Raw genomic sequence first — 23,760 nt, forward strand, 5'->3', positions numbered from 1 at the left:
TCACTTCCCCTAAGCCATACTTCTGGTAATTGAAGAGTTTCAACAATATTGTTGACATACATTCTGAGAGGCAAAAAAAAAAAGGGGATAAACAATTGGAGTTCTCATTACCTTCTTAATAGGAAAGCAAAGCAATTTGGAAGCAAAGACATTTTTCACAAAGGTAGGTTTTAATTTTTCAGTCAGCTCTTTCCTGCTTGATCTGAGCTGCTGCTCGAGGAAACCTGTCTAATTGCAAGTCTCAGGATAACATAGGAGGGAATCAAATATCCTCAAAGAAGGGCTCGTGCCCGGTGTCAGGGGTGCAGAGATATTCCAGAACCAATGCAGATGTTAGGGGCCCACCTGGGGCACGGACAGACATGGGGTCTGGTTGTGCACTCTGAGGGTTTAGTTGCAAAGGATTCACAGATAGATGAGTGAGCAGAGTTCATCAATGACTCTATATACCAGAGCTGGTCCTATTTTCCACGTGATTTCTGTCTGGGACCCCCTTTTCCATTCCATTGGATGAAAACATCAAAACACGGGTGCTAAGGGGCTGTATCCCCTCTTTTTCACTGTTACCGCTGTTCAGTGCAGCTCTTACAGTCTGGATGGTGCAAAGCAGTTTGGTCATACTAACCACCCGGCTCCCTGCAGCTGCACTCGACCCTGAGGATCGCTGTAGGATTTGCTTCACTGGAGAAGGGAAGGCAACTCGGTGCTAACAGGGAGAAACTGGGGTCAACTGTAAATTTAAAAGCTTGTTCATGAACTACATTTCACAATCCCCAGAGAACAAAAACCCCCATAATTATTCCCTTCTAGCTCATTTAGGAAGGTGCAGAACCACTGTGACCCTCCCTGTGTCCTGTTCCAGTCCACAGCATGGGAACAAAGTCCAGGCCTGCAGAGAAGGTCCAGAAAGAAGGACGTCAGCCTTGTTGGGCTTGTGGGAGTATTTCTATCATGACTCTTGCTACAGAGAAAGTGTTTAATGATCTTTGAAACCACACTGGTTTCTGTCTTATTCAAAAACACGAGCAGGTGATACCATATATCCCCTCTCTGCCTGGTAACTTTTGTCTAATATACTCTTTGTTAAGTGGTATCTGCTGGGCAACGTTATTTCCAGGAAATACAACCCTGCAGCATCATACCTGGTCTGTGAGCATGTGTGCGTAGATCCTGAACTAAAGGTCCTGGCAGGAAGGCACGAAGCAATTCTGTTATGAAATGTTTGTGAAAGCTATTAATATATGTGCAATGCCAGCCTAACACTTTACCTTGGAAAGATGATCTGAAACCAGCTGAGGAAAATAATAACCATATATTTACTGTGCAGTTATACTGCCTCAGCCCAGGAACTTGTTATGTGGAGCTGACCAGGGGCACATTAGCAATTTCAAATGTAGAGCTTTAAATGCCTCCCCATGTACCTATGCTCTCCTCAACTCAAAAGCCAATATAGATAAGCAGACACAGCCAAATGCATATAATTAGATGATCAATACCTTGATTACTGTTAATATGTATAGCTTGGCTTGTAGCGGAAACATGGAGAGGAGTATTTTTGCAGTGATCCAGTGGAAGCAGGGGCACTGGGAAGACACTGAGAGCTGTTCTGGGAAATGGCAGCAGCTTCACTGATGCCAATCAAGGCCTGGAGAAGACCAGCTCTAATGCTCAGCCTATTTCCCATCATTTGTGGTGCCTTTCTCCCCTGACCTGAGAGGATGTCCCCATGCTCCCAGAACTCACCAAAAACTGTTCGGGCAGGAACGGACTCCCTGTTAAGCCAGAAGGAGACCTGGGACAGGATGACCGTCATAATGCAGGGTAGGTAGGTCTGGATCACAAAGTACCCAATCTTCCTCTTGAGGTGGAAGTGTGTGGTCATGACAACATACTCTCCTGCAGAGACAAGCAGTTAGAGACGATGAGCCACCGGTACTTTCCAGGATGGTCCAGCTCATCACCAATCCATCTCTCAATCACCAAAGATCTGTTCTGAACAAACTTTCGAGTTCTTAGATGAAATCATCGCATGTGTGTCATATTGGCTGCCATGCCCTGGTATCCCACAGTACTGCAGGCCACCCCAACAGCTGTGTGAAGGAGGGACGCATGCTGCAGCACACTGTTGACACTGACTTTGCATCTCCTGCGCACACACCCACATCTGCTGTGCCAGGCGCCTGCCCCAGTGGAGCCTGGGTGACTTCCACACAGCATTTGTCCTTTCACAACACTTCTCTGGAGACTTCTTTAATTTACAACAAAACAGTTGTGGGACAAAGGCAAATCAGTGCCAATAAACAACTGCACAATAGGCTTTCCCTGTTTCATGCCAGGAGCAAGATGCTTCTGGGGGTCCCTCAGGATGAAGCTCCCATCCTTTTTCTCTTCAGCCTAGGGAGCCACATTGCGGGTGAGATCCCTTAGGCCTAGAGAGACCCTAGCAGCACTTCAGTGGGATTTCTGGACAAAGGATTTTATTTTCTCAGACAATCCTGAAAATAATCCACCTTTCCTCACACTGTAACCGTCTCAAAAATCAGGGCAAGTTCTGTCGTTAAAGGTCTGGGCTGTAAACCAAAGAAAGAGCTGTCCCTGTTTTCCCTCAATGCCTTATTCCTCCACTCAAAGCTTTGAATATTTTTTTGGATTATTGTGCCTTTTTGTTGTGAGCATGGCCTTGCTAAATCATTATACACAGGAGCCTTCAGCATCTTTCTTCCCACTTCAGGTTATTCATCTGGACATTTTTACAACAACTGAAGTAGAGAGATGGGCCAGATATTATGACATTTAGTTCCCTGGACTCCCCACATTTCCCCAAGGGAGGTGATATAAGTTGTTACAGACAGACACTATTAAAATCAAGTGCATCAGAGAGGAAATATCCTCAAATGAGAGAATTACTGGTGCATACAGAAGAAAAAAAAAAAGAAAGAAAAAAGGAAGAGAGAGACACACGAAATAACAGAAGCTATCAGTACCTGGATTCAGAAGGGAAGGGAGGAGCGGCAGATGGGAGACAAAGATGATTAATATTGGTCATTAATCAGAGGAAACATTTGTTTGGGATAATCTTCTATTAGCTGTGATAATATTTGTGTAAGCAGATGCAGTGAAAATCACACTGAACATTATGTTGCATTCACCTCCCCTGCCCGCAATGCTCTCCTGAGGGACTGGAAAAGGATCCAAGACAAATGAACCCACAGTACCAAGAACCAGCTGGGCAAGGTGGGGCAATTTTCCCACACAACAGATAATTTTTAGATGCTTGAAATCAGTTTTCTAGAGGGTATGGCAATAGGGCTCTTCCAGTGGAAACCACAAAAAATTAAACTCTTTACTGTTGCTGGGTGACTGCTCCAGATGTCCCCAGCCATATCCTCCAAAAGCATGTGGCTTGGGAAGTACTGCGGTGCTCACTGCCCACAGGTACTGCCTCTATAATTATGCCAATTCATGGCATTTAAAGCCCATGGGTTCCTCTCGTCTGACAGTGTGCTTAGCCCATGCACAGCATCGTGGTCCCACAAGTACCTGTGCTGGAACGAACCATCTCTGTCCCAACAACATGGCCCAGCAGGTCATACTGGTTCAGGCGAGATCCACCCTTCGCTACTTCCACTGATTTATCCTTCCCCAGTGTCCAGGTATAGATCACCTCTGTCTTTGTGTAGGCATCTGCGGAGGAGAAAGAAGAATGAGGTTTGTGCTTCTGCCTGACCTAAGATATACCAAAATTAGCCTGTAGCCAAATTAATCCCTGCTGTGCATTCCTCAGAGCCACATGGCTGAGCACAGCCGAGCATGGCCAGAGACCAAGGCAGTTCAGCAACTGTTAAATCAACTGAGCAAAAGAGAGCTGGGGCTTTCGGAAGGAAGCTGGAAGAGGGGGCAGAGCACTGTCATCGAGAGACACGCTGTCCCCTTGACATGCTGACTCTGCAAGGGCTGGCTCCAAGCAGAGACAAGATAGGAAGGCATCCAGACCAGCAGGCTGCTGGGGCAGCGGGATGGCCACAGCCCTGCCATGCCAGGGACCGGGAAAGTCATGCTGGCAGCAGCTGGTGAGGAAGGCTAAATGCCATGGGGTTGAATTTTAGGCTAAGGAGAAAAAGTAAAAAATCTTTACCCTCACTCAGAAGCAACCTTCTCCAAGCCTCTCAGCTTTAGAGGTGGTGTGCCTTCCCACCAAGGTGCTTTTTCCCCTGCATGACCCTGCGTTTGCCAGCCTCTAGGCCAATCCACCGGGCAGTGGGGGAGGGCAGTGCTGAGGAAAGCCTTCCCGCACACTGCAAGAGAAACAGCAGGCAAGTGCTGCTGGACTGCATCATTCCAGGAACTTCTGAGTTCCCCTCTCTGCCCCACCTGCCCAGCTCCCCATATGCAAACACCTCTCTTGAACACAGGCAGTCACCATCACCTTCACAAGCCTTTGTGGCCAAACCACTGCTTGTCCTCATAGTCACTCCCTCTCCCAACAGAACCTGCATGCTCTTGGTTTTGCCAGTCCTATGGAGTCTCTCCAGACTCTGCTAGGAGCTGCCTCTCCCCGTAATGCCCAAGCTTCCCGTGCATACACACATTATACCAGTTTTTTAGGCAAGAGCAAAGTTCACTAAAACAAGCTTTTAATTATTTTTTACCACCAGCTTCTCCTAGTAAGACATTAAGGCATTCTTTGGCTGGGGTCAGGTTAAGCAATGGGTCAGGTGTACTACAGATACGTCTCAGCTCCCGCTTTGTGGAAGATTGTGTCCTGAGACAACCATATTTCTCTGATCTTTTTAAAACAACCATGGTTACCCCTGCACCAAAGGTTTTGGCAAACTTGTCAAATACTAAGCAGGAGCTGTGCAAAATGAGAGGGGTGGTTTTGATGATCAGCCAACGCCTCTCAGCACACCAGCATGCTGCTTAAGCACTTCTGATGCAGGCTGGCACCTCTCATCCGATATACAACACTCTGCTTTTCCAACCCCTCCTTCCAGCTCTCAACATGCTTCTAGAAACCTCCATCCTCCTTCAAGCTTAGCTTTGTACAGCCCTGCCAGTGCTCTTCCACCTTGATGGGCAGCACCTTCTGCTGTAACGGTCTTGGTTCACCCACCGTTAGTCTACAAAGGAAACTTGCCCACATTTTCATTGCCATCATCCCTGAAAACGCAGTTGTCTACATATCTGGTTGTCTGGGACAGAAGCGTATCTGGTGTCACATAGGCGTGGCATGGATGCTTGGAACATTATTTAATGCCATGAAGCTGTTCTGGTTCTGCTCAACGCCTCACTTGCCACGCAGTCTAGTCCAATCCAAACAAGGACAGCTCTGGCATTTCATGGAGCTGGTCACTTCAGCAACATCTTCTACAAGCCTGGTCTCAGACAGCTGTGGTACAATTGTCCTATGACTAGCTTAGAAACTGTTCTCTGCTGTGTATATCCACCTTCTAGGGAGCATGGTGATAGGTAAAGCCATCACCTTCACTGCACTTGGTCCAAGCAATGATGCAGGTGGGCAGCTGAAGCTATCTGAAATGCCTGATGCCCTTATTCCCTCTGCAAGCTCGCTGCCTTCCCCTTCGGGTGGCTGCCATGGTGGCACAGGGCCGGAAGGCCACTGACGAGCCATTCAGGTTATGGGGATCACTGGAAGGTGGTCACTGAGGCAAATCTGGCTGTCCTTTGAACAGGCCCTGGCACTGTCCTGCTACTTATAAATCTGACCCACTCTAAGCTTCTTGCAAATGAGCAGCTTCCAGCTGTTGATGGCTTTTTTGGTGCAAACACTGGTTTAATCCTACTCCAACACAGGAGAGGTGAGCTTAGATGCTACGTGGATGGGTGCTTTAGAAAGAGCCATATTAATGTTAATCAGGGGCAGCTCCTGAGCTGCTTGTGTCACAGCTCTCATCGTTCACAGGCCAAATCAGTAAAAATATTCAGAAGAACCCCAAAGGGTGTTCCAGCAGAAATGTGCACATTAATCTCTTTTCCCCACTAACAAACATTATAGCAATTAGATGTGGACTAATCTGCCTTCCTGCAAGTCTTGTAATAATCCCAGAGTTTAGGCCTGAGGTATGAGATTTTATATCCCTCCTCACAAGGTCAATTAACATTAATAATTCATTCTTCTCTAAGGCTTGCTATTTTATTGGCCTTTTTATGTCTTGTGGCAATGAGTTCTACATTTAATTAGTTGCTGCCTAAGAAATAACTTTATTTTAGTAGTTTTGAATAATCCAGTTTCATGGATGCATTTTGTCATGAAGCAGAGGAGCAGATGCACATGATAAACATGATTTCTTCTGGTGTCAATCAAACTTTTCAACTTTCTCCTTAGTTGACTCACAAATGGCTACAGGAAGGAAGTTATCAGTTCAGAAAGGTTGTGACTTCTCGGTTTTCTAAGAGTCCAAAAGGGAGATTTCTGGTGAGGGCTTATTCTTTAGTTGGAGGTGGGTAACTCTTCCACCTAACACAGTCAGTCTCTGTGAGTGGTGCTCAGTTTTTTGGACCTGGAGGAGACTCCAGGTGGAGTGGGACTAGGAAATTTATTTCCACATTATGGTGAACCAGTGGCTTGGAATTTGGTTCCCACTCACTTCAGGAACAAAAGCAAAACAAATTTAACTTGCATATGGGAGAGTAGAGGGAACTTGTTTCTAGGCAGGTTATGGGAAGCCCAGGCAGATGAGCAGTTGCAAGCCTGGGAGGCTGGGAGCAGTTTTCAGCTCCCCAGAAGCCTGCAAATTTTCCCTAAACCAGGACCCTTGAGTGTTGGAACTGAGATTCCCAGAGTTCCCAAGCCTTTTACTTGAGAGCAGCCTGCCTGACAGACTGAAGAAAAGCAAGGGGTTTATAATCTGCATCAGAGCATGGAGCCAGAGCAACCAGAGATTTCAGGTTCTCCCCAGACTGGCCGGAGTGATGCAGGGATGCTGGACAGGACACCTAGCAGCAGACACCACTGCTGTCTTCACAAATCTGTCCACCCAGGATCATCTTGTGATGAAGGAAAAGCATCTCTGAGTTTTCCACCAATGCTGGTCCTACTGAGGCAGCACAACCCACTGAAGGCAGGGAGGGCCTTTCCTCTGCTCTTCCCACTTCCCTAATAAACTTACAGCAAAACTATCGGTGTCTAACCCGTCCTGTGAGCCGGAATTGACCACAGATTTGCTTGCTGCCCATTTCTGATGACGGCAGGAATTGCATGTATAAGATACCAGAAACACATTCTTGGTGACATTACCATTAGCAATAATTAATAAAGCTGTTGCTAGAATACTGGAAAACACCAGCCACATAAAGGACTATTCTTTAGCTCTGTACCCACCTCCTTTCAGAGGCTGATCAGGGTACTTACAGCTCCCAAATTTCAGCGGGCAAGCATGCACATCCATTGGGAAGTCCTCCAGGTGCATGGGGCACTCTGCGTGAATCGTTAGCCTACAAGACAAAACACAGGGCATGATCAGAAACACATGGCTGCAGAGGCTCCCACCTGGCCCTTCTGTCACCGTGTCTTTGCCCTGCATCCATCAAAGGCGACAAAGGCCTCAATGTGATCACTAACCTCTAGGTCTCTGGGCAGAAGGCCATCAGCTGTGGAGAGAACAGCAGGCACAGAGATCTGGCAACCTTTCCCATTGTATAAACTCAACCCTATTGACTGAGTTCATCTTTATCCACTCAGTGTGATCAGAAAATCTGCCAAAGCCCAGGACTTCTGTTTGCTTATGCACTGTGCACAAAGAGCTCATTAATGCCTGGGGCCAGGGGACATCTCATGGACCATGCTGGAAAGCAGAGGGAAAGGGCTTCCAGGGAACATGGCCTTTTCTTCCCGTGGTCTGGAAGGAGCTGAGGGCTGGCAGATTGTTCAGTCAGGAGGCCACAGCCCTGCTAGTCTTGCTGAACAAAGTCAGTCAGAGCCATGAAGGCGCAGGTGTTGCACCAGGGTACAACACAGCCCCGTGCATGTGGAGCACCTCATCCCACCTTCCCCAGCTCTCCCCTCCCTGCTGGCACTGCAGAGGATGCTGCGGGCAGATGTAGAACTGCATGTCCTGGGGCTGTGTGGGTGGGTGCAAGACAACTGTTGTGCTTTATGCATCCACCAAATCCCAGTAGGATACCTTGTCAGGAAGTGGTTTTGTGAGGGAGGCACAACCATAAAAGCAGTGTGCTGCAGAATGTGGGGCCAGGCATAAAACCATCCATTATAAAAGGCTCTAATAAAAAAGGTAGCTCGAAACTCATGTTCCTTCCTGAAGTACTGCAAAGCTTGTAGCCTAGGAGGGGGAGCCAGGACACACAGCCTCCCAGGAGGCGTCTAATACAATCTTGTCTGAAGGAACTATTTGTAGAAAAAAGGACGCACTTCTGATGGCTCAGCAAAATCATGAATAAACTATGACAGGAGCAACAGGTGGATGCAAAAGGCAAGCAGACCTAAGACCTAAAACAGACCTAAGGCTGAAAGGTGGCTTGTGAAAAACTCAGGTGAAGAGGCACAGTGGAAAGCTTCTATTGAGATATTTTCCTTCAGCTGGAAAAATGTTCAAGTTATTCTTCATAGAAAATATTAAGGCTTAGTCAAATGCAAAACAAACCCTGGGGAAAAAAAAAAGGGTTCAGATTTTGTTTACTAAAATCCAATTAAAAAAAAAAAAAAGGAAAGAAAAGAAAAATAAAGGTTATTTCTTTCAGGTGGACAAACCTTAAATAGTTCTACCAAAAAAAAAAAAAAGAGACTGCTTTTTAAATTTGCCAAAAAAAAAAAAAAATTGGTAGGAAACGAAGCACTTCACCCCTGTGGGGGAAAGAAAGCAGAATCAGCGTGGCTCGGGGGCGCAGGGGATCTCCGAGGCTGCAGCGATGGTGGCTGCAGGCGGCAGATGGTGCTGTGGCAGGCGGACACCAGCGCAAGCGAGGGATGGAGCAGCAGCAAATTCTCGCACAGCTGCTCTGTACCGGCTGCAAGGGCAGCCCAGGCTGCGCTAGAAACTCTCTGCTGGCTGTGAATTTTGCTCTGCTGGGTGAGGAAATGAACCTCACGATTTCAGACCCACGTCCAGCCTCATCTGCTTGTTTTAGAGGTTCTAGGAAAGCTGGCATCCCCCGAGAGACAGGCAGAGGCATTAAATCAAGAAGCGGAGGAGCAGAGCTGGAAGCTGCTGTAACTTCAGCGGGCTAGGGTTGGATGGCCAAAACTCCCCTGTGTGACCTGGAACCCCTGCAGCACCCACAGCAGGGGTTTAAATCCCAGTTAACCCAGCCTTTGGGAGCGGCTGGAAGGTGAGGCCACTTAGGGTTACATGCCGCAGAGCAGCCTGCACCGTGGGGAAGTCTACCCCATATTCTTGTACGAGCTAGCAAAGGAAAGCGGTGAGTTTTCTGCAGACCTTCTGACCCCAGCCCCACAGTGTTTCAGCAGTACCTCTCTGCTCCTTAATGCAACAGCAGCACATACTCATTTCTGCTGTTGTTCAGTGCCATGTACCACTGTCCTGTCTCCACTGGGCACATCTGCCCCACGAGCTACGACACAGACAGAAACCCCCCTATAAAAGCAATTCCCACAATCAGGACAACTTTGGTCCTACCAAACAGCTCTCAGCTATTCAGCATCAGCAGGACATGGTCCTTACACTCCCCGCGGGGACTGATTGCACTGAAGAGGCTGGCTGTTGAGTCACCATTCCCTGCTGGGTCCCAAGGGCTCACAGCCCACCCGTGGCTGATGCAATGCTCCAGACTCAGCCAGGTTAATCACAGCGGGTTTATTGGGTCTGTGCAGGCTGACTCCACTTCCAGTAGAGGAGGCCAGTGGATACTTAGGGAGAAGTATGAAACTGGGGTGAATTCAGAGCAAGCTACACCTCACTGTTGTCTCCCAGCAGCTGATGGCTTATGGCTTCCATGATTCAGACGAGGTATCCAGACACAACTGTGCACCAGAGACCAAGGACCTTTTCTACACTGAGTCTGCCAATCCTTTCTGAAGCCAGGTACGTGGACAGTGACCACTATGTCCCATAATAACCATTCTGCTGACAAAGAGGTGATGATGACTGTCCTGCTTGCATTATGTCTGGCCCCAGCTTGGCTTTCACAGCCAACCCAAGAACCACTGTGTGGCCAATGTAACTTCCTTGGAAACAAATCACTCTTTCTGACTTGCTGATCTCTTCTTTGGACTGAAAGTACCTGTTTTACACAAGAGAGAAGACCTGTTCTCTAGGACTTCAACCAAGAGTCATTGAAGTCAATGGAAAGACTGACAGTGATACTGAGCACATCATTGGAATGATTTTCTTCTGGACACTCAAAGGTCACCACAAACAAATTACTCACTAGCTCTGATGTCTCTCTTTTATAATCTGGATGAAGATTAGGATTTCAAGAAGCAGGTATGAAAACCTAGCAGCAAGATTTAAACTTGACAGCCTTGCTCCTCCTGTTCTGTTTCTTTTGTGATGCTTTCTTCTGTCAGCTCAAAATTCACTTGGGGAGCTTAATGGTTAGCAAGCTTGTCAAGCATGTCCTCACAGATCTTACCATTCAATTCTTTCTGTGTCCTTTTCAACTGCAATGGACTTTTTGCTTCTTATATTTGTCACTGTCACTTGTGTAAAGGAGTGTTGATATATTTCCCCTGTCTCCCTCATCAGGCCACACAAAGCTTCCTTTTTACCTTCCTATTCCTCTGTTGGCTTCACTAATTATTTCAAAAGGCTCTTAGCTGGGTGTTCCCAAAGCTGGCTTTCCCAAAGGACCTCTCATCTGATCAGTGCTTTCCTTCTGATGTATCCTGAACTCTCTAAAAAAACCCAGAAAGGCCTTTTTCATCCACTGTACTGTTTGCTTCTTGGCTGTGATCAACAGCCACTATCAATAAGGCTGAATGACTCAAAGGACTGCACATTGTGGGCCCGGTGGCTGAGCGCCATGTAGAGCAGCCAGAAAGAGCCTCAGAGCGAGCCAGGATGGCAGCAGAAACCAGCTGGGCACAAGCTGGCTTTGGCCATACCCTCCTGCCCTCTCCAGGCCATGGCCAACAAGAGCAAGTGCTGTCAAGGGAAAGAGAACTTTATAAGGATGCTGGATGACTCCATAGGTGTGTGGGAATGCAGCAGTCACATTTTAAATCTAAAGTGTGTTTTATTAGCTGAGCCAGTAAACAACAACACAATAAATCCATCAACAAACCACTGAAAAAGCAACCTAATCTGCCACATCTCCACCTACAACTGAAGGAGCTTTTAAGTCTCCTGAAATTAAATAAAAAAGAACGTGCCACATCATTCCAGTGAGAAGAGTCTGGTTCAGCAACTTCAGCCAGCCAGAAGTCAGCACTTTCACAGGTAAGACACAAAGGTAGCCAGCTTCCCTGCTGAAGGGGGAAGAAATAGAAGCATTGCCCCTCCTAGGTGTTCTCCCTTGCCTGAAACCTCTTCCCTTTGCCCCTACACACGCTGGGGTACGCTGGCTCCCCGAGATGCTCTCCCCAGGACAAGAGTGCGTGCACTGCTGCTCACTCCTGCTCACCCCTCTGCCCCTTGCATCCCCTGACCATCTTTCACCTCCCTCCCGCAGCCTTTCTTGCACACACTCATCTTTTAGAGCACTAATTAGCAGAGGTACTTAGGTGAGCTGTGGAATCAATCACCGCTCAGGAGACTGCCCACGTTCCCCTTCCACTGCCCCCCCCGCTGGCTTCCCTGCCACCTCCTGTTGCTGGGGAAGGACTCCTCAGCACCATATGCTTTGCCTAATGAAACATCAAAATGTCAAACTAAGAGGAATGTACCTTGCTTTCCAGACAATTATCACTGCCTCTGCAGCATCTGGGTAAAAAAGCCTGTTGCAGAAATTCTCGTCTTTGCCCCTTACCCTGTACAAGGGAGCTTATGGCCAGCTAGCCACAGAGGTTTGCTTCATTGCTCTGATGCCCGGTTCAGGTCCAGACATCTGAGCCCTGAAATGTCATTATAAAACCCAAACAGCATGTGAAAAATAGTCAAGCTGCCAGTAACCACATAATTCAGCTGTTGTATCCTTTGGCTCATCTGTCCCAGGCGCTAGCAATAACTTGTGCAGAACTGTCTTGCAATCAACCCCCAAACTCCTCATGTTCTCTTTACTTTGCTGGTGCAATGGCACCAAAAGTGGAACATCCAGGACAGAAACCATGTTTTTCTCTTTAAAGTCATGGGAAGTCCTTTGAACTGCTCAACACAATGGCAAGAAGCATGAATCAGGCTAAACATACCTCTCCCAGGGCTGACGGTACAACAAACCACTTCAGCTTCGTTCTCATGGTTACCAAGAGCTTAGCAAAGCCTTTGATGTGTCATTAGAGCCCCTGTCGTTACCTGCATCGTGCTGCAGGATGAGCAAGAGTCTCAGTCCAATTTCTGGCATGCAAATGTAATAATCCCTTGGTATATGTGTGGTACAAAAACATGACAGCATCCTGCACAGCAGAACAGACTTTGTTTATGCCAGGGATATTCTTGAGTTTTGTCCCGATTTCTCCTCTAGGAGATTCATTAATAACCACAGTCAGGTCAGATAGTGTTTACGGTTTAGGCTGTGTGAGAATCTAGGTTAGGTTTAATTGCTGGGGTTTGAGCTTGAAAGCCAAATTGCTTCTAGGATCCTTGTGCTGGATCTGAAAGCACTGAATTCACTTTGCATCCTCCCCCAGCCCCTGGAGATTTCAGCCCATGATGGCAGAAAAGCAGCGAGATAAGGCGATCTCTGAAAGTTTCTCCCTCCTGGGACAGCTTCCTTACAAAAGTCTGCCCGCACAAAACCAAGCTGGAAAACAGATCATTTCTGCCTTTGGATCCACCCCGGAATCTGTAAGGCAGGGAAAAGCAGGCTGTGCAAATCTCATCTCATCTATTCTTCCGCTTGGGTGTTTAGCAGTCTAGCTTTGGTCTGCTTGGGTCCATTTATGCTGTTTTCTAGGATCAGCCCTGATGTGGGATGCAGCCAAATTGCTGCCAGTCTGTACTACCCAGAGGAGCTGGTGCTGGGATGTCCCAGCTGCTGCTGTTGCAGAAAGGAGAATGACAGTTGTACCTCCATCAAGTGGAAGGGTTCTGCAAGTTTCAGCCTATAGCTCTCACAAGTTGCCTGGGGCTTAAAAAAAACAGGCAGTAAAGACAACCCAAAGCCTTTGCTGGGAGAGACACTGCAGAGCTCTGTGATTTGAAAAAGGAGCCCGGGAAGCTCAAACCCCTGAGCATGCTGCAGTAGGTACAGGGCTTGTTATGTGGGGTTCAACAGCCACGGCAGGGCTGCACGTGACCTGGGTGCCATTGTACTCGGCTTTCCCTCCTGTTCTGCCTCTGCCTAAGCGAGGGGTTTACTGACCGTCCTTCCCAAGTGCTCCTGCACTGCTGCTAAGGACTTCACGTTGTCTTTAGCAATACAGGTTCTTGAGGCAAAGCCTTTGGGCACGCAGCTGAATGCGTCAGCTTGGTAATTAAAGAAAACATCCTTTAACTTCATAACTTGAACACATATTGTTTGGGAACCACTCTGACAATAACCACAAAGCCTCAACGTGCCACTCTGACATTCCATGTGAAGAGTAGGAGAGCTCTTTGAAGAGGTTCACAAAGTTGAATAGCATTGGCACAGCATTAAGCTTTCAGTATTTTCATATGCTTCAAGGCCAGGAAGAACCAGAACATCATCTATGTCCCACACACATTTTGAGGCAGGGAATACATCCAGAGATTGCTGCAGCAGCTGAGTTTTTTGTCTGTACCTTATGTAAATCCACACACAATTCCCAGTTTGTTGTATTCAGGTCTGATACCAGAGCTTTGAGGCCCTACCCGGGCTTTTGACAACTACTTGCATCTTGTAGGAGCTCCACAAACAAGACTGCAGAGGCAGGGGTACGTAATGAAACTATGTTTCCCATGCCCTCTAAGGCAGTTGGAGTAGCAGGGAAGAGGCAGAGGGATCGTTAATCCTGTCCTTTTCTCAGCAGCCCGAAGGAGGGGAATAGAGAAATGCAATTTTGTGCTGCGGTTGCAAAGGCCATCTTGTCACCCAGGTGTCAAGGCTTGAGTCAGTGATCAGATGTTTGCACTGTGATGTTCCATCAGTCCATGAGGAGGCTGTGCCATGACTAAAGGAAATCTCTGGACACTCAGCTACAGCTGGTGTGCAACTCCTTGAAGCTCAGGTCAGTGATAAAGAGGCTCTCTCCAGGAGCTATAAATATTGTCACACAGGTGTAATTTTGCTGGATGCCTGTGTCAGAGTTGCTGTTCCACCAGAGCAACTTCATCTATAAATGTAAGCCTTGACTAAGAGAAGTTGGCTTTCACAGCAGGATAAATAGCAAGAGACATGCCTCTAATTGCAGATCAGCAGAACCGATCCCTCAAGGATATTTGCTGGTACAAGGTAAAGGAGCAGGATATATTTCAGGAGTCCAACTGCATGGCAATGTACCAGTCCAGACTGAGCCTGCAAAGGATCACCTGGCCTGTCCTGCCAGTCTGGGGGAAGTCTGGTGGAGGTCCAAACTCAGTCCCTAGTTAGCAGGACAGAGCGTGCCTCTTTGGGATTTGCACTTTGCCAGATGTCAGCTGTGTGGGGCTGATATTGGCTTCATGGTCCTGCTTTGAGAAGGACACACGTGCATGCCACTGGGCATGGGGGAGAACAGTGAGTGTGCCACTTGACGTAAAACATGAGTCTCTTTCAAGCCCTTTTCTGGGAGGAGGTTTCAAAGCACTTAACAAGAGAAGGTGATCATCATGATTTTACTGTGGAGTTGAGGTGTGAGTGCCTGTGAGTGGCAGAGCCAGGTAGCACTTGGTCTCTGGGCTTGACACTGACGCACAGTCCTGATCACACAGTCTGTGCCCTTGCACCTTTCTTTCTGAGCTCTCACTCAAAAGACCCTGCATGGCCCTGAACAGGTGTTTCCTTCAGCATCAGGAAGAGGGGCAATCATCAAACGCACCAGGACAGACATCCCATCCTGGTTGTGTTGAACTGCAAACCCAAAGAAGCCCTGCTTCACCCCTGACACACTGTCCTGCGCAGGGAGCAGTGCCTCGCAGATAGCCATCTGGCCAGCTCTAACTGCATCTCCAGCATCAGACTGGTCCAATACTGTCCAGAGCCCCACCAGGAGAGCTTCACACACATCTGCACAGCAGCAATCTGTACTGAGTAAGGAAAAGATCTCCATGGACTACAGCTCCTGGTACTATGCAATAAAACACATGACAAAAGGTCTCATATATGGCCCTCAACCTTTAAGTATCTCTGAGTGGGCTCTTTACCTCTTACAAAGCCTTAGGGGTACGTTTAAGGGGGGCAGGAGCATACACAAAGGGAGGTTCAGACTCTCCTTCACCTCCTCCTTCTTTGGGAGAGATCTAAACTGAAGGTTGTGTTGAATTTATTTTAAAAATCCTATGACTCCATTTTCTTCAAGAAGCTCGTTCCCAAGAACCTTGTGATGCTGCCATCCTGGCACCTGCCCAGCCCTAAACGGAAAAGGAAATCCAGTACTTTCTCAGTCACACAAAACTTGCTGAAGCTAATGGCTGTTTGCTGGATAAAGAAGTGAAATGATATAAAAGCCCTGAAATTGAGTCCTTTTTTGCTGTCTTATGCCAGTAGCTCCTGTAATACTTTACAAGTCAATGATACAAACCCAGGGAATGTTAGTCATCAACATGCAGGTCAGAGAGCCAGGAGCAGAACTGAGCCCTGAAGTCAAGTTGGGCTTCTCCCTTCATTTACCCCATCTGCCTCAGTAACGTGAGATTGCTGATGTGTGGAGACCTAAACCCCCAGGGCACTGGCAGGATTAGTTCATATTTGAGAACGGCTGCACAAAAGCAAAGCATTGTTTATCAATGTAGGCTGTAAAACTTGCTGACACTATGTAGGTTCACAGGCAGCTTAACTATGAAGAGATGAAATTCTGTCTGGTCCTCAAAAAACAGAGGTCAAAGTGCAGCATCTCAGCACACAGAATCCACAATGAAGCCTGTTACTAGTTAGGATCAGCTTGAGGATGGAAGCAGAGAAAATAATTTTTGAAAACAAAAATTTACACCTTTCCAAAACTAACTCAATACCTTTCTTGTGCATCTATGAGTAGCTTGTTTCATTTATAAACCCATTTACCTCACAAGGCGCATTAGTACATTCAGCCCAGGTGGCAAACATTATTTGCATGGGTGAATAGCTTACAAGCATACAGGAATATCTGAATAGTTCTGGAATGAGCATACAATTAACCTAAAGGTATTTCTCTTCATGCTCTCCCCCTGTTGCAGCTCAGTGATAAATGTATGCACCATGGCTGTTCTTGAGAAATCCAGAGATGACTGCCCAAGCGTGGTTCCCCAACCGCAATTTGTGTTTTAGGAGGACCTCACAGCAGGGTTGCACAGGCTGTGTCACTGCCTGGGGCCTCACGCTGCAGGGCTACCTTGTGTTTGGGGCTCCCACTGAGAGCTCAACCGACGGGCTGGGCTAAACTGAGAGCTTCCAATGGCCTCGCCAAACCAGGCACCTCCAAAGCACAATTTTTAATAAGCTGTTGATGTTTTCCCCTAAAGATAGGCATTGATTACACAGATTTGGATTTTTGATTCCATGAAGTAGCAAAAAGACCGCCATTGTTCTCACAAGCAAGCTTGGGCTCATTAAATGTTTCAAACAGCTCTGGTGTAACATCTTGAACAAATTTAGATCTGTTCTCAAGCTGCTGGAGAGTAACAACTTCTCCCATCCTAATGTTGCCCCCTACCAATACTGGAAACCTGACTTCATATCCCATCAGAGGTCAGGAACAAAAATAAGTCGGGTGGCACACCAACTCCACAAACTATAGATCCCAACACTTCTACTTCATCACATAAAAGAAAAAAAAAAATCAACAGGAATGATAAGAAAAAAGCTACCTGTAAGAATGTGCTTAAGTTGAGGATCAGTGATGTAGGAAACAAGGGTGGCAGGGAAAGCAGCAGGGTGAGACTCAGGTGCACTAACAGAGCCAGTGGAAGTTGGCACAAACCCTGCTGTAACGTACCCTGAGGTCCCATCCTTGCCAGCATGCGTATAGGGACCTGGAAGACCGTGGCCCAGGAGACACAGACTTACCTCATGGTGTACAGGAGGGTGCCATTGTCTACCAGGCGCAGCAACTTGTTGGGTGTTGTCATGTTATGGGCGACAGATTTCTTCCCATTGTGGAAGAAGGTATCAGGAGTCCAGATCTTACTGGCCAGCAGGTTGTTCAGGGGAAGTATTTTCATGGGACCATCAAACTTCAGCCTTTCATCTCTCCAGGATTGCCGGAAAAAGACATCAATAGTATATTCCTTTGTGGAGAAAGGAGAGAAAAGTAAGTTGCTTCACTCAGCTCTTCATTGCAAACAAGTCACTTCAAGAAATGGCAAATATCTTTGGTCATTAAGCATACTGTGTTTTGGCACATCTTGGTTGACATGAAGCAACAAGAAGTAGAGATTAACGGCAGTGGAGAAATCTGTGGAGGACAGAGGGAATTTACCCTGTCTTGTATGACTTACATATGACACCAAAATTTGCTTTCAGTGTTTCTGACCACTGTAGACAAGCTGCAATACAGCCTACAGCGTCCAGCCTTCATGTAGCCCAGCTGCACCACCACCTTTAGCCAGATGTTTCAGGGGAAGGAACCATTGTGTGTAGCTAGACAGGAATTGAAAAAGGCAAAAATAAAGTTCCTGGAGATGGAATTTGGCCAGGATACTGGCAATTATACCCCGTTCATTAAAAAAAAAAAAAAAAAAGGGGAAAAAAAAAGAAGAAAGGAAAGAAAGAAAGTTTCATGACATTATCTTAATGTTATTTTGTTCCCCAGGCTAACTCTAGAAATCATTGAATCAAGGACCTCACAAACGTGCATTACAAGATTCTGTGACTTTCTTTTCTTTTCCTTCTTTTCCCTATTTATCCCTTTTTTTTTTTTTTTTTTTTTTTTTTTTTGTCCTTTCAGCTCGTGTAGAAACCCATTTCCTAGGCAAAATTCCAGTTGGGGCAATTAGAAGTCATCTCTTTGGAACCCTGCAGTCAGGGCCAGCTCCTTGCTCGGTGCGTGCAGCCTCAGAAACCACTTGACCAAGCAGCCAAGGTGCTACAGCTCCACAGTCACCTCAAGGCAAAATTTGATCAATCTGCCCGGTGCCTGGCATAAGGGATTGCTGTTCCTCGTGACCTGAGCCACCCCGTGTCCTCTGAGGGTCCATGTCACTTGAGGGGAAGTCTTCAGCCCGTCAGCATGAGCTGCATCACTGCTCACCTCTACAACACACACCTCCTCTTGCTAATGAAGGATCTCATTAGCTCACAAGACTTTCAGAGAGAGACGGGGGCTTTGGAAAAGCTGTCTGTCCCAGCTGTTCTTCCCTTGCCGTTGCAGACTCATAGTCTTTATTTATGGGTTCCTGGAGGCTGCAGAACCAACTAAACTTATCATTGTGAGTGATTTCTTTCCTGCAGCTCTTCTTAGCAGCATGTAAAAGCTGCTGTGCATCAGTTTCCTATAGGTCACAGAAATTCCTACAGGTTTTGCAGCAGATGGCAGCTGAATGAAAGCATCTTGGTAAAGAAATTCATCCCCAGTCCCTGGCCACAGAACTGCTCCTGCTCAAATGTGTTTCTGGAGCCTGGCTGGGGGAAGGGAAAAGAAGATACTATGTTCCCACAGGCCTTGCCCTGTACAAGATACTCTGCTCCTTTGTGGAACAGATGTTTACTTTGCGTTTTTAAGCTCAGTAAAGGGATGAAACAAAGGAATGAGCCAGTGTGCAGTCCCAGGAGGTAGGTTTGGGAAAAGTCCTTCTCAGGAGAAAAGCTATCTTATTCAGGACTCCCTGTTCCTATCAAAAAAACCCAAAGAAAGAAGCAAAACTTTCATAACAGCTTCCCAGGTCCTCTTTTTCTTCTTGTATGCTAAGGAATCATTCCCAAAGAAAAGAGAAATGTTCAGATTCTTCGCCTCTTTTCTATACTTCTTTCCATGACAGCATCATTCCCAAGCCACCCTTTCCAAGGAGCACGCTTACTTCTATGTTATGCTCTTCCCTACTTATAGAAGTGACCAAAACCATTAAGGCTGAGTCTCTCCAGAGTCCATCTGCCAAAGCATAAAACTCCTTTGAATTTTTTTTTTTTTCCCTCTGGGGACTGAGGCAAAGCTGCAAGAGCTCACTACCAAAGATTCAGGCATATGTCAGGTCCTATCGGGCTGTACTTTCCAAACCAAACTGAAAGAGATATTAGAAGCCCCTTGGAGCATCTCAGGGAAAAGGTCTACATGTCCTCCTCCATACTTTGTAACCAGCTGCTCTCCTCCGCTCTCCATAGCAGCTTTACCTGCCTCTCCTCCATCATCATAATTACAGTCTCTGTCTGCATCAAGATGCACAGGAGCAGCTTTCCATTGCAATGACTAATGGTTGTGCATGCAAGCTGGGAAGGAGGGGCTTCCCCACTCCAGAGATGAAAGGAACCACCTCAGAAAAGCAGGTTCTCCCCACACTTCCCAAGGAGACAGGGTTTTTCTCTCGCGCATTTCTGAGTGCATTTAGCACCAGAACAGCACGCTAAAACACATTGGCTATGCATTTGTAAAATACATGGAACTAAAGCACGTGAAGAGGAAATAATTTACTATTCTTTAACTGTCTTCCTAATTTTAAATTCATTTTGTCAAATCACATTGCAGAGAATACCTTCCTCTTTTCAATACCTCATATTTCTTCTTCACAGTTCATTATACACACTCCCTTAATCAAATATGCTCCACCTTGGAAGTAATTATCAGATACTCCCCAAGGGCTAAGATGCTGAATATATTACGGGTCTCCACTGCGGTAGGAAAGCAAGCGAGATAGAGAGAGAACTCAGATGAGATTAATACTCTTGGCTACGCTGATACCAAGTTAACTTCTAACCCTGGAGGGAGTGGTCTTTCCAAAGAAACATGGGGCTGCGTGAAGGGGCTAGCACCTCAACGAAACAGAGATTTTATTCTCCCCCAACTCCTCTGCTTGCTAGCATAGCACTGTCAGTGGGGCAGCAGAAGAGATGTTCATGGGCATGTCAGCACAGCAAATGAAACCCTCCCAGCTCCAGTGGGGCTGCAAGAGCCACAGGACATTGCTCCTGCCTGACCAAGCTGGTGAGAGCAATGTCTTGCTCCTGCTCCTGAAGTGGGTTCCCTCCAAGACTGGGACTGCTCACTGCTAGCCTGGGCTATGCCAGCATCAGGTCACCTCTGGGACTGGATGTGCAGGAGGGTCTCAGTCCTGAATACATGACTGTCCTCATGTGGCACCCTTGAAATGTTGAGCAACCATCAACAGCCAACTCTTCTCTGTGTGCCTGGGCGTGTGTGGAATATGAGCTGCAAGAAATGCTGTTGAGAAAGCTCACTATTAATTATGCTCCACAGTCCTGTTTTAATTAGAAGACAAACTGTTGTGGGAATACAAGCCTAAATTCAGACCTCAGGCCTTTTCATTAATAATTTTCCCTGTACATGTCAAAATATTGCAATCAATTCACTCTTTTTCTTTTTTCTCTTTTGTCTCCCTTTGGGTTCAAGCAATAAGGACAGTTTGATGGTGAACTCTTCTCTTCCAGCACTACCACCAAAACAAACTGGATCCTGGCATCCTCTGCTCTTCCCAGGGAGCACCCTCCTTCCTCCATGCACAGTCAGGTCAAGGATAGCTGGCTGCAGTGAGGGAGTTTCTCAAGGCATGTAACGGGTGGAACATGCTATGACCAGGTCTTGGTCCCATGGGCAGTTCTCCCCATTTCATTAGGTTGCACTTGCACGAAAGAGGAAGACCCTAAAGCCTGCAGTGTGCTTGAGTGGTGCAAAGGCATTGACCCCCTCCAAGGCTGCATTACCAGTTGGTTTCTAAAAGCCCAAACACACGTGAGAAACAATCCCTGTCTACCACCCACACTGAGCTCCCCTGGCCTGTGAGAAGATGATGAGGTGCACTCTTGCCCAGAGAGGCAGCTAGGATGCTTGCTTGTGTTCTTGCTATTTAGGAAAATCCCACTTTTGCCCAGACTGGGGACAAGGGTGGGACACATCTGCTGCAGCTGCAGGAGAAGAGCCATCCCAGCCAGTGGCACCTACCATATCTGTGTCCGAGACAGGGCCGAAACTCGTCACGTAAATGTCTGTCTTGACTTCAGTTACGCTGTCTGGGACAAAAAAAAAAAAAAAAAAAAAAAAGGAAAAAAAAGCAATTAGAGAACTGAATTTGCTTGTACAAAGAAAGGGTTTGGGTTTTGTTATGTGGTGGTTTTCCCTGCCAGGCGCCTCCCTAGCGAGCCCTCAGCAAGTGAGCATCATGCTCTCTGCTGTGCCCTGAACAATGGCTGATTTTATCACTTGTAATTGGGCAAATTCATCTCTGATGTAGCTCTGCTGCTTTCCACACTTACATCGAGGATGAATATGTCCCACACAGCCAGACAATGCGTATTTACAAAATGTATGTGACTACATGATACATAACATGGTATAGATCTGCACGTTTTCAATAGAGAGGTAAGCCTTGATGCTTTGAAACTCCTTTTAATGTGAAATCCCTTTGTGTCTCCCAGCCTGATAAACAGCCTAACAATGTTCCACCAGTTTTAGGAAACCCTGGGTTTGTTACAGCTTCAGGCTTATCTGTATGTAAAAAGAACCAATATTCTGATTGCCTTTTACTGTCATCGAGCTTGCTGTTCTCCTAAGTGCCTTGCTCCTGGCGAGTAGCTGCTCTTGCAAAACTGCTGCTCGCCTGCATCACACGCTCCCCTGCATCCCAGGCTGCGCCACCCTCGTGGGTGCTGAACAGCAGCCTCACCGCCCCAGCCAAACCACACACACACACACAGTTCCTACGCTGAGCGCTAAAACCCAGGGACAATCAAAATCACTCACCTTCAGGTAAAGATAAACTGAACTGCTTTGCAGAACACAGCCACCAGCACATGCCGAACAGCACATACAGCTGTCATTCCTGACTTCATTACAATTTCGGCATGTTTCCTAATTGAAATCTCTGTTGCTGTCCCATTTCACATGGAAATCAAGGCACAGTGATTTGCCAGATTCATCGTCCTATGCTCTGCCCACTGGGTTGTAGTGAAAAAATGATGGATGAGGTGTCTTGAGTTTAGCCCTATGTTACTATAAATCACCACTGCTTTAGGGATAGATCATGCCGTTGTGCTCCTTTTGTATGGCATAAGCTAGCTCTGAGCTGCTTTCCCAATGAAAGAACTAATTTAGAGCCCCAAAGACTTCATGTTTTATGCGCAGTACTCTATTTTGGCCACTGCAGCAGCTTTGCAAGTAGCCTGGATGGCTCAACTCAGTTATGGAAATCCTTCTGTCCCTTGATGGTTATTTTGCAGCACTATGAAGCTTAGTTTTGTGCTTGCAGTTTCGTATCCAAAAATAAGATAATGCATTCTGGCAGGGTTTTCTCCTTAATGGCTAAAATATACATATACGTATCTTTAGTTACTATGCTGGAAAGTTTCTGATGCAGCCTGTGGCTGATATTATTGTGCTATATAAGTAACCCTTGATCTTGTCTTGATGAGATAAAAAGAAGGTTAAAGAGAAATATGTATGCGGTACACTTTCTGAAACAGCCAGAAGCCAACAAGACGTCACCCTGAACAAAATGAGTTACTTCTGTAAGACTTAAATACTCGGGGTATTCTCTGTCTCCTTCCAAACAAGTGCCCAAATGAGATACACAGCAGAGAAGAACATTTAGTGAAGTGAGGCTCTTTCGGCTAACACGTGCGGTGAAAGAAAGCTAATTATGTTTTAGACAAAACACAAACTCTCTCTCTCTCCCCTCCCCTCCTCCCTTCTTGGCATTCAGTTTGCCCAAGATAATAATGTACTGCCATGGTTATCAGAGCAGGGTCCAGGGCTGCCCATGGCCAGTGAAGCCAGTCCTTGTGAGGTGCAAAATGAATTGTTCCCTGCACCTGAAGGGGCAGAGGGACAGGGGTCCATGAAAGGACCCGTACTTTACAATGTGGTCCTCAGGGTCCAAGCATGAGGGAAGGGTATAGGAAGTGATGGAGAGGTAAAAAGGCAGAACTAGTTTTGGACACCTTTTAATACGATCCTGCTGTCTCTACATCAGCCTTTATGTTCTTATCATGCTGTAACCTGGCTGTCACAGAGCTCCAGAGACCCCTTCCTGCCCCTTCAATCTACTGGCAAATCCAATCAAAGATAATTGCATTAATAAACGTCATTAATTTATCAATATTATTAATTAATATTACTAATTAATTACCACCTGGGTCTGAAGAGGATCCCCCATTTGCAGACTGCAGACATAGCCCTTGGGCCAGGCCGTGCCAACCTGCTGAACTCGGTGAGACCCCCTCGTGCCCGCAAGGCAGTGCCTGGTGCAGGAACGAGCTGGGGGGACTGGCACAGTTGCTGGCTTATCAATGTGCCCCAGCACTTAGAAAAATGGGCTCCCTGCATCTTTCACGGCAAAAGCCATACTGAACTTTCCCTGTTAATATGTGCTCCTAAGGGCAAGATTTGGCTGGGATCTGGAGGGATTTCTGAAATTAAATCATCACTACGCAAGCAGGGATTTCAGCAGAGCTGGGAAATCCAGAGATAAGTAAAACACCAGCAGAACAGAG

The 23,760-nt window shown here is 46.8% G+C and overlaps 1 protein-coding gene across 5 annotated transcripts in view; it reads right to left on the reverse strand.

The window, feature by feature from the left end:
* Nucleotides 1–23,760, reverse strand: part of LOC308053788 (gamma-aminobutyric acid receptor subunit alpha-3-like) — a 71,243-nt gene that overhangs the window by 11,563 nt on the left and 35,920 nt on the right. For all 5 annotated transcript variants that reach the window (XM_080365497.1, XM_080365496.1, XM_080365495.1 and 2 more), the window contains 5 exons: nt 21,215–21,282; nt 17,173–17,393; nt 7,373–7,455; nt 3,541–3,684; nt 1,744–1,896 (listed from right to left, as the gene is read on the reverse strand). In XM_080365497.1, the coding sequence (XP_080221623.1) occupies nt 1,744–1,896; nt 3,541–3,684; nt 7,373–7,455; nt 17,173–17,393; nt 21,215–21,282 (669 nt within the window). The remainder of the gene's footprint in view (nt 1–1,743; nt 1,897–3,540; nt 3,685–7,372; nt 7,456–17,172; nt 17,394–21,214; nt 21,283–23,760) is intronic.

This window comes from Falco punctatus (genome assembly GCF_963210335.1).
Source record: "Falco punctatus genome assembly, chromosome: 15".
In the NCBI taxonomy this organism is placed as follows: domain Eukaryota; kingdom Metazoa; phylum Chordata; class Aves; order Falconiformes; family Falconidae; genus Falco; species Falco punctatus.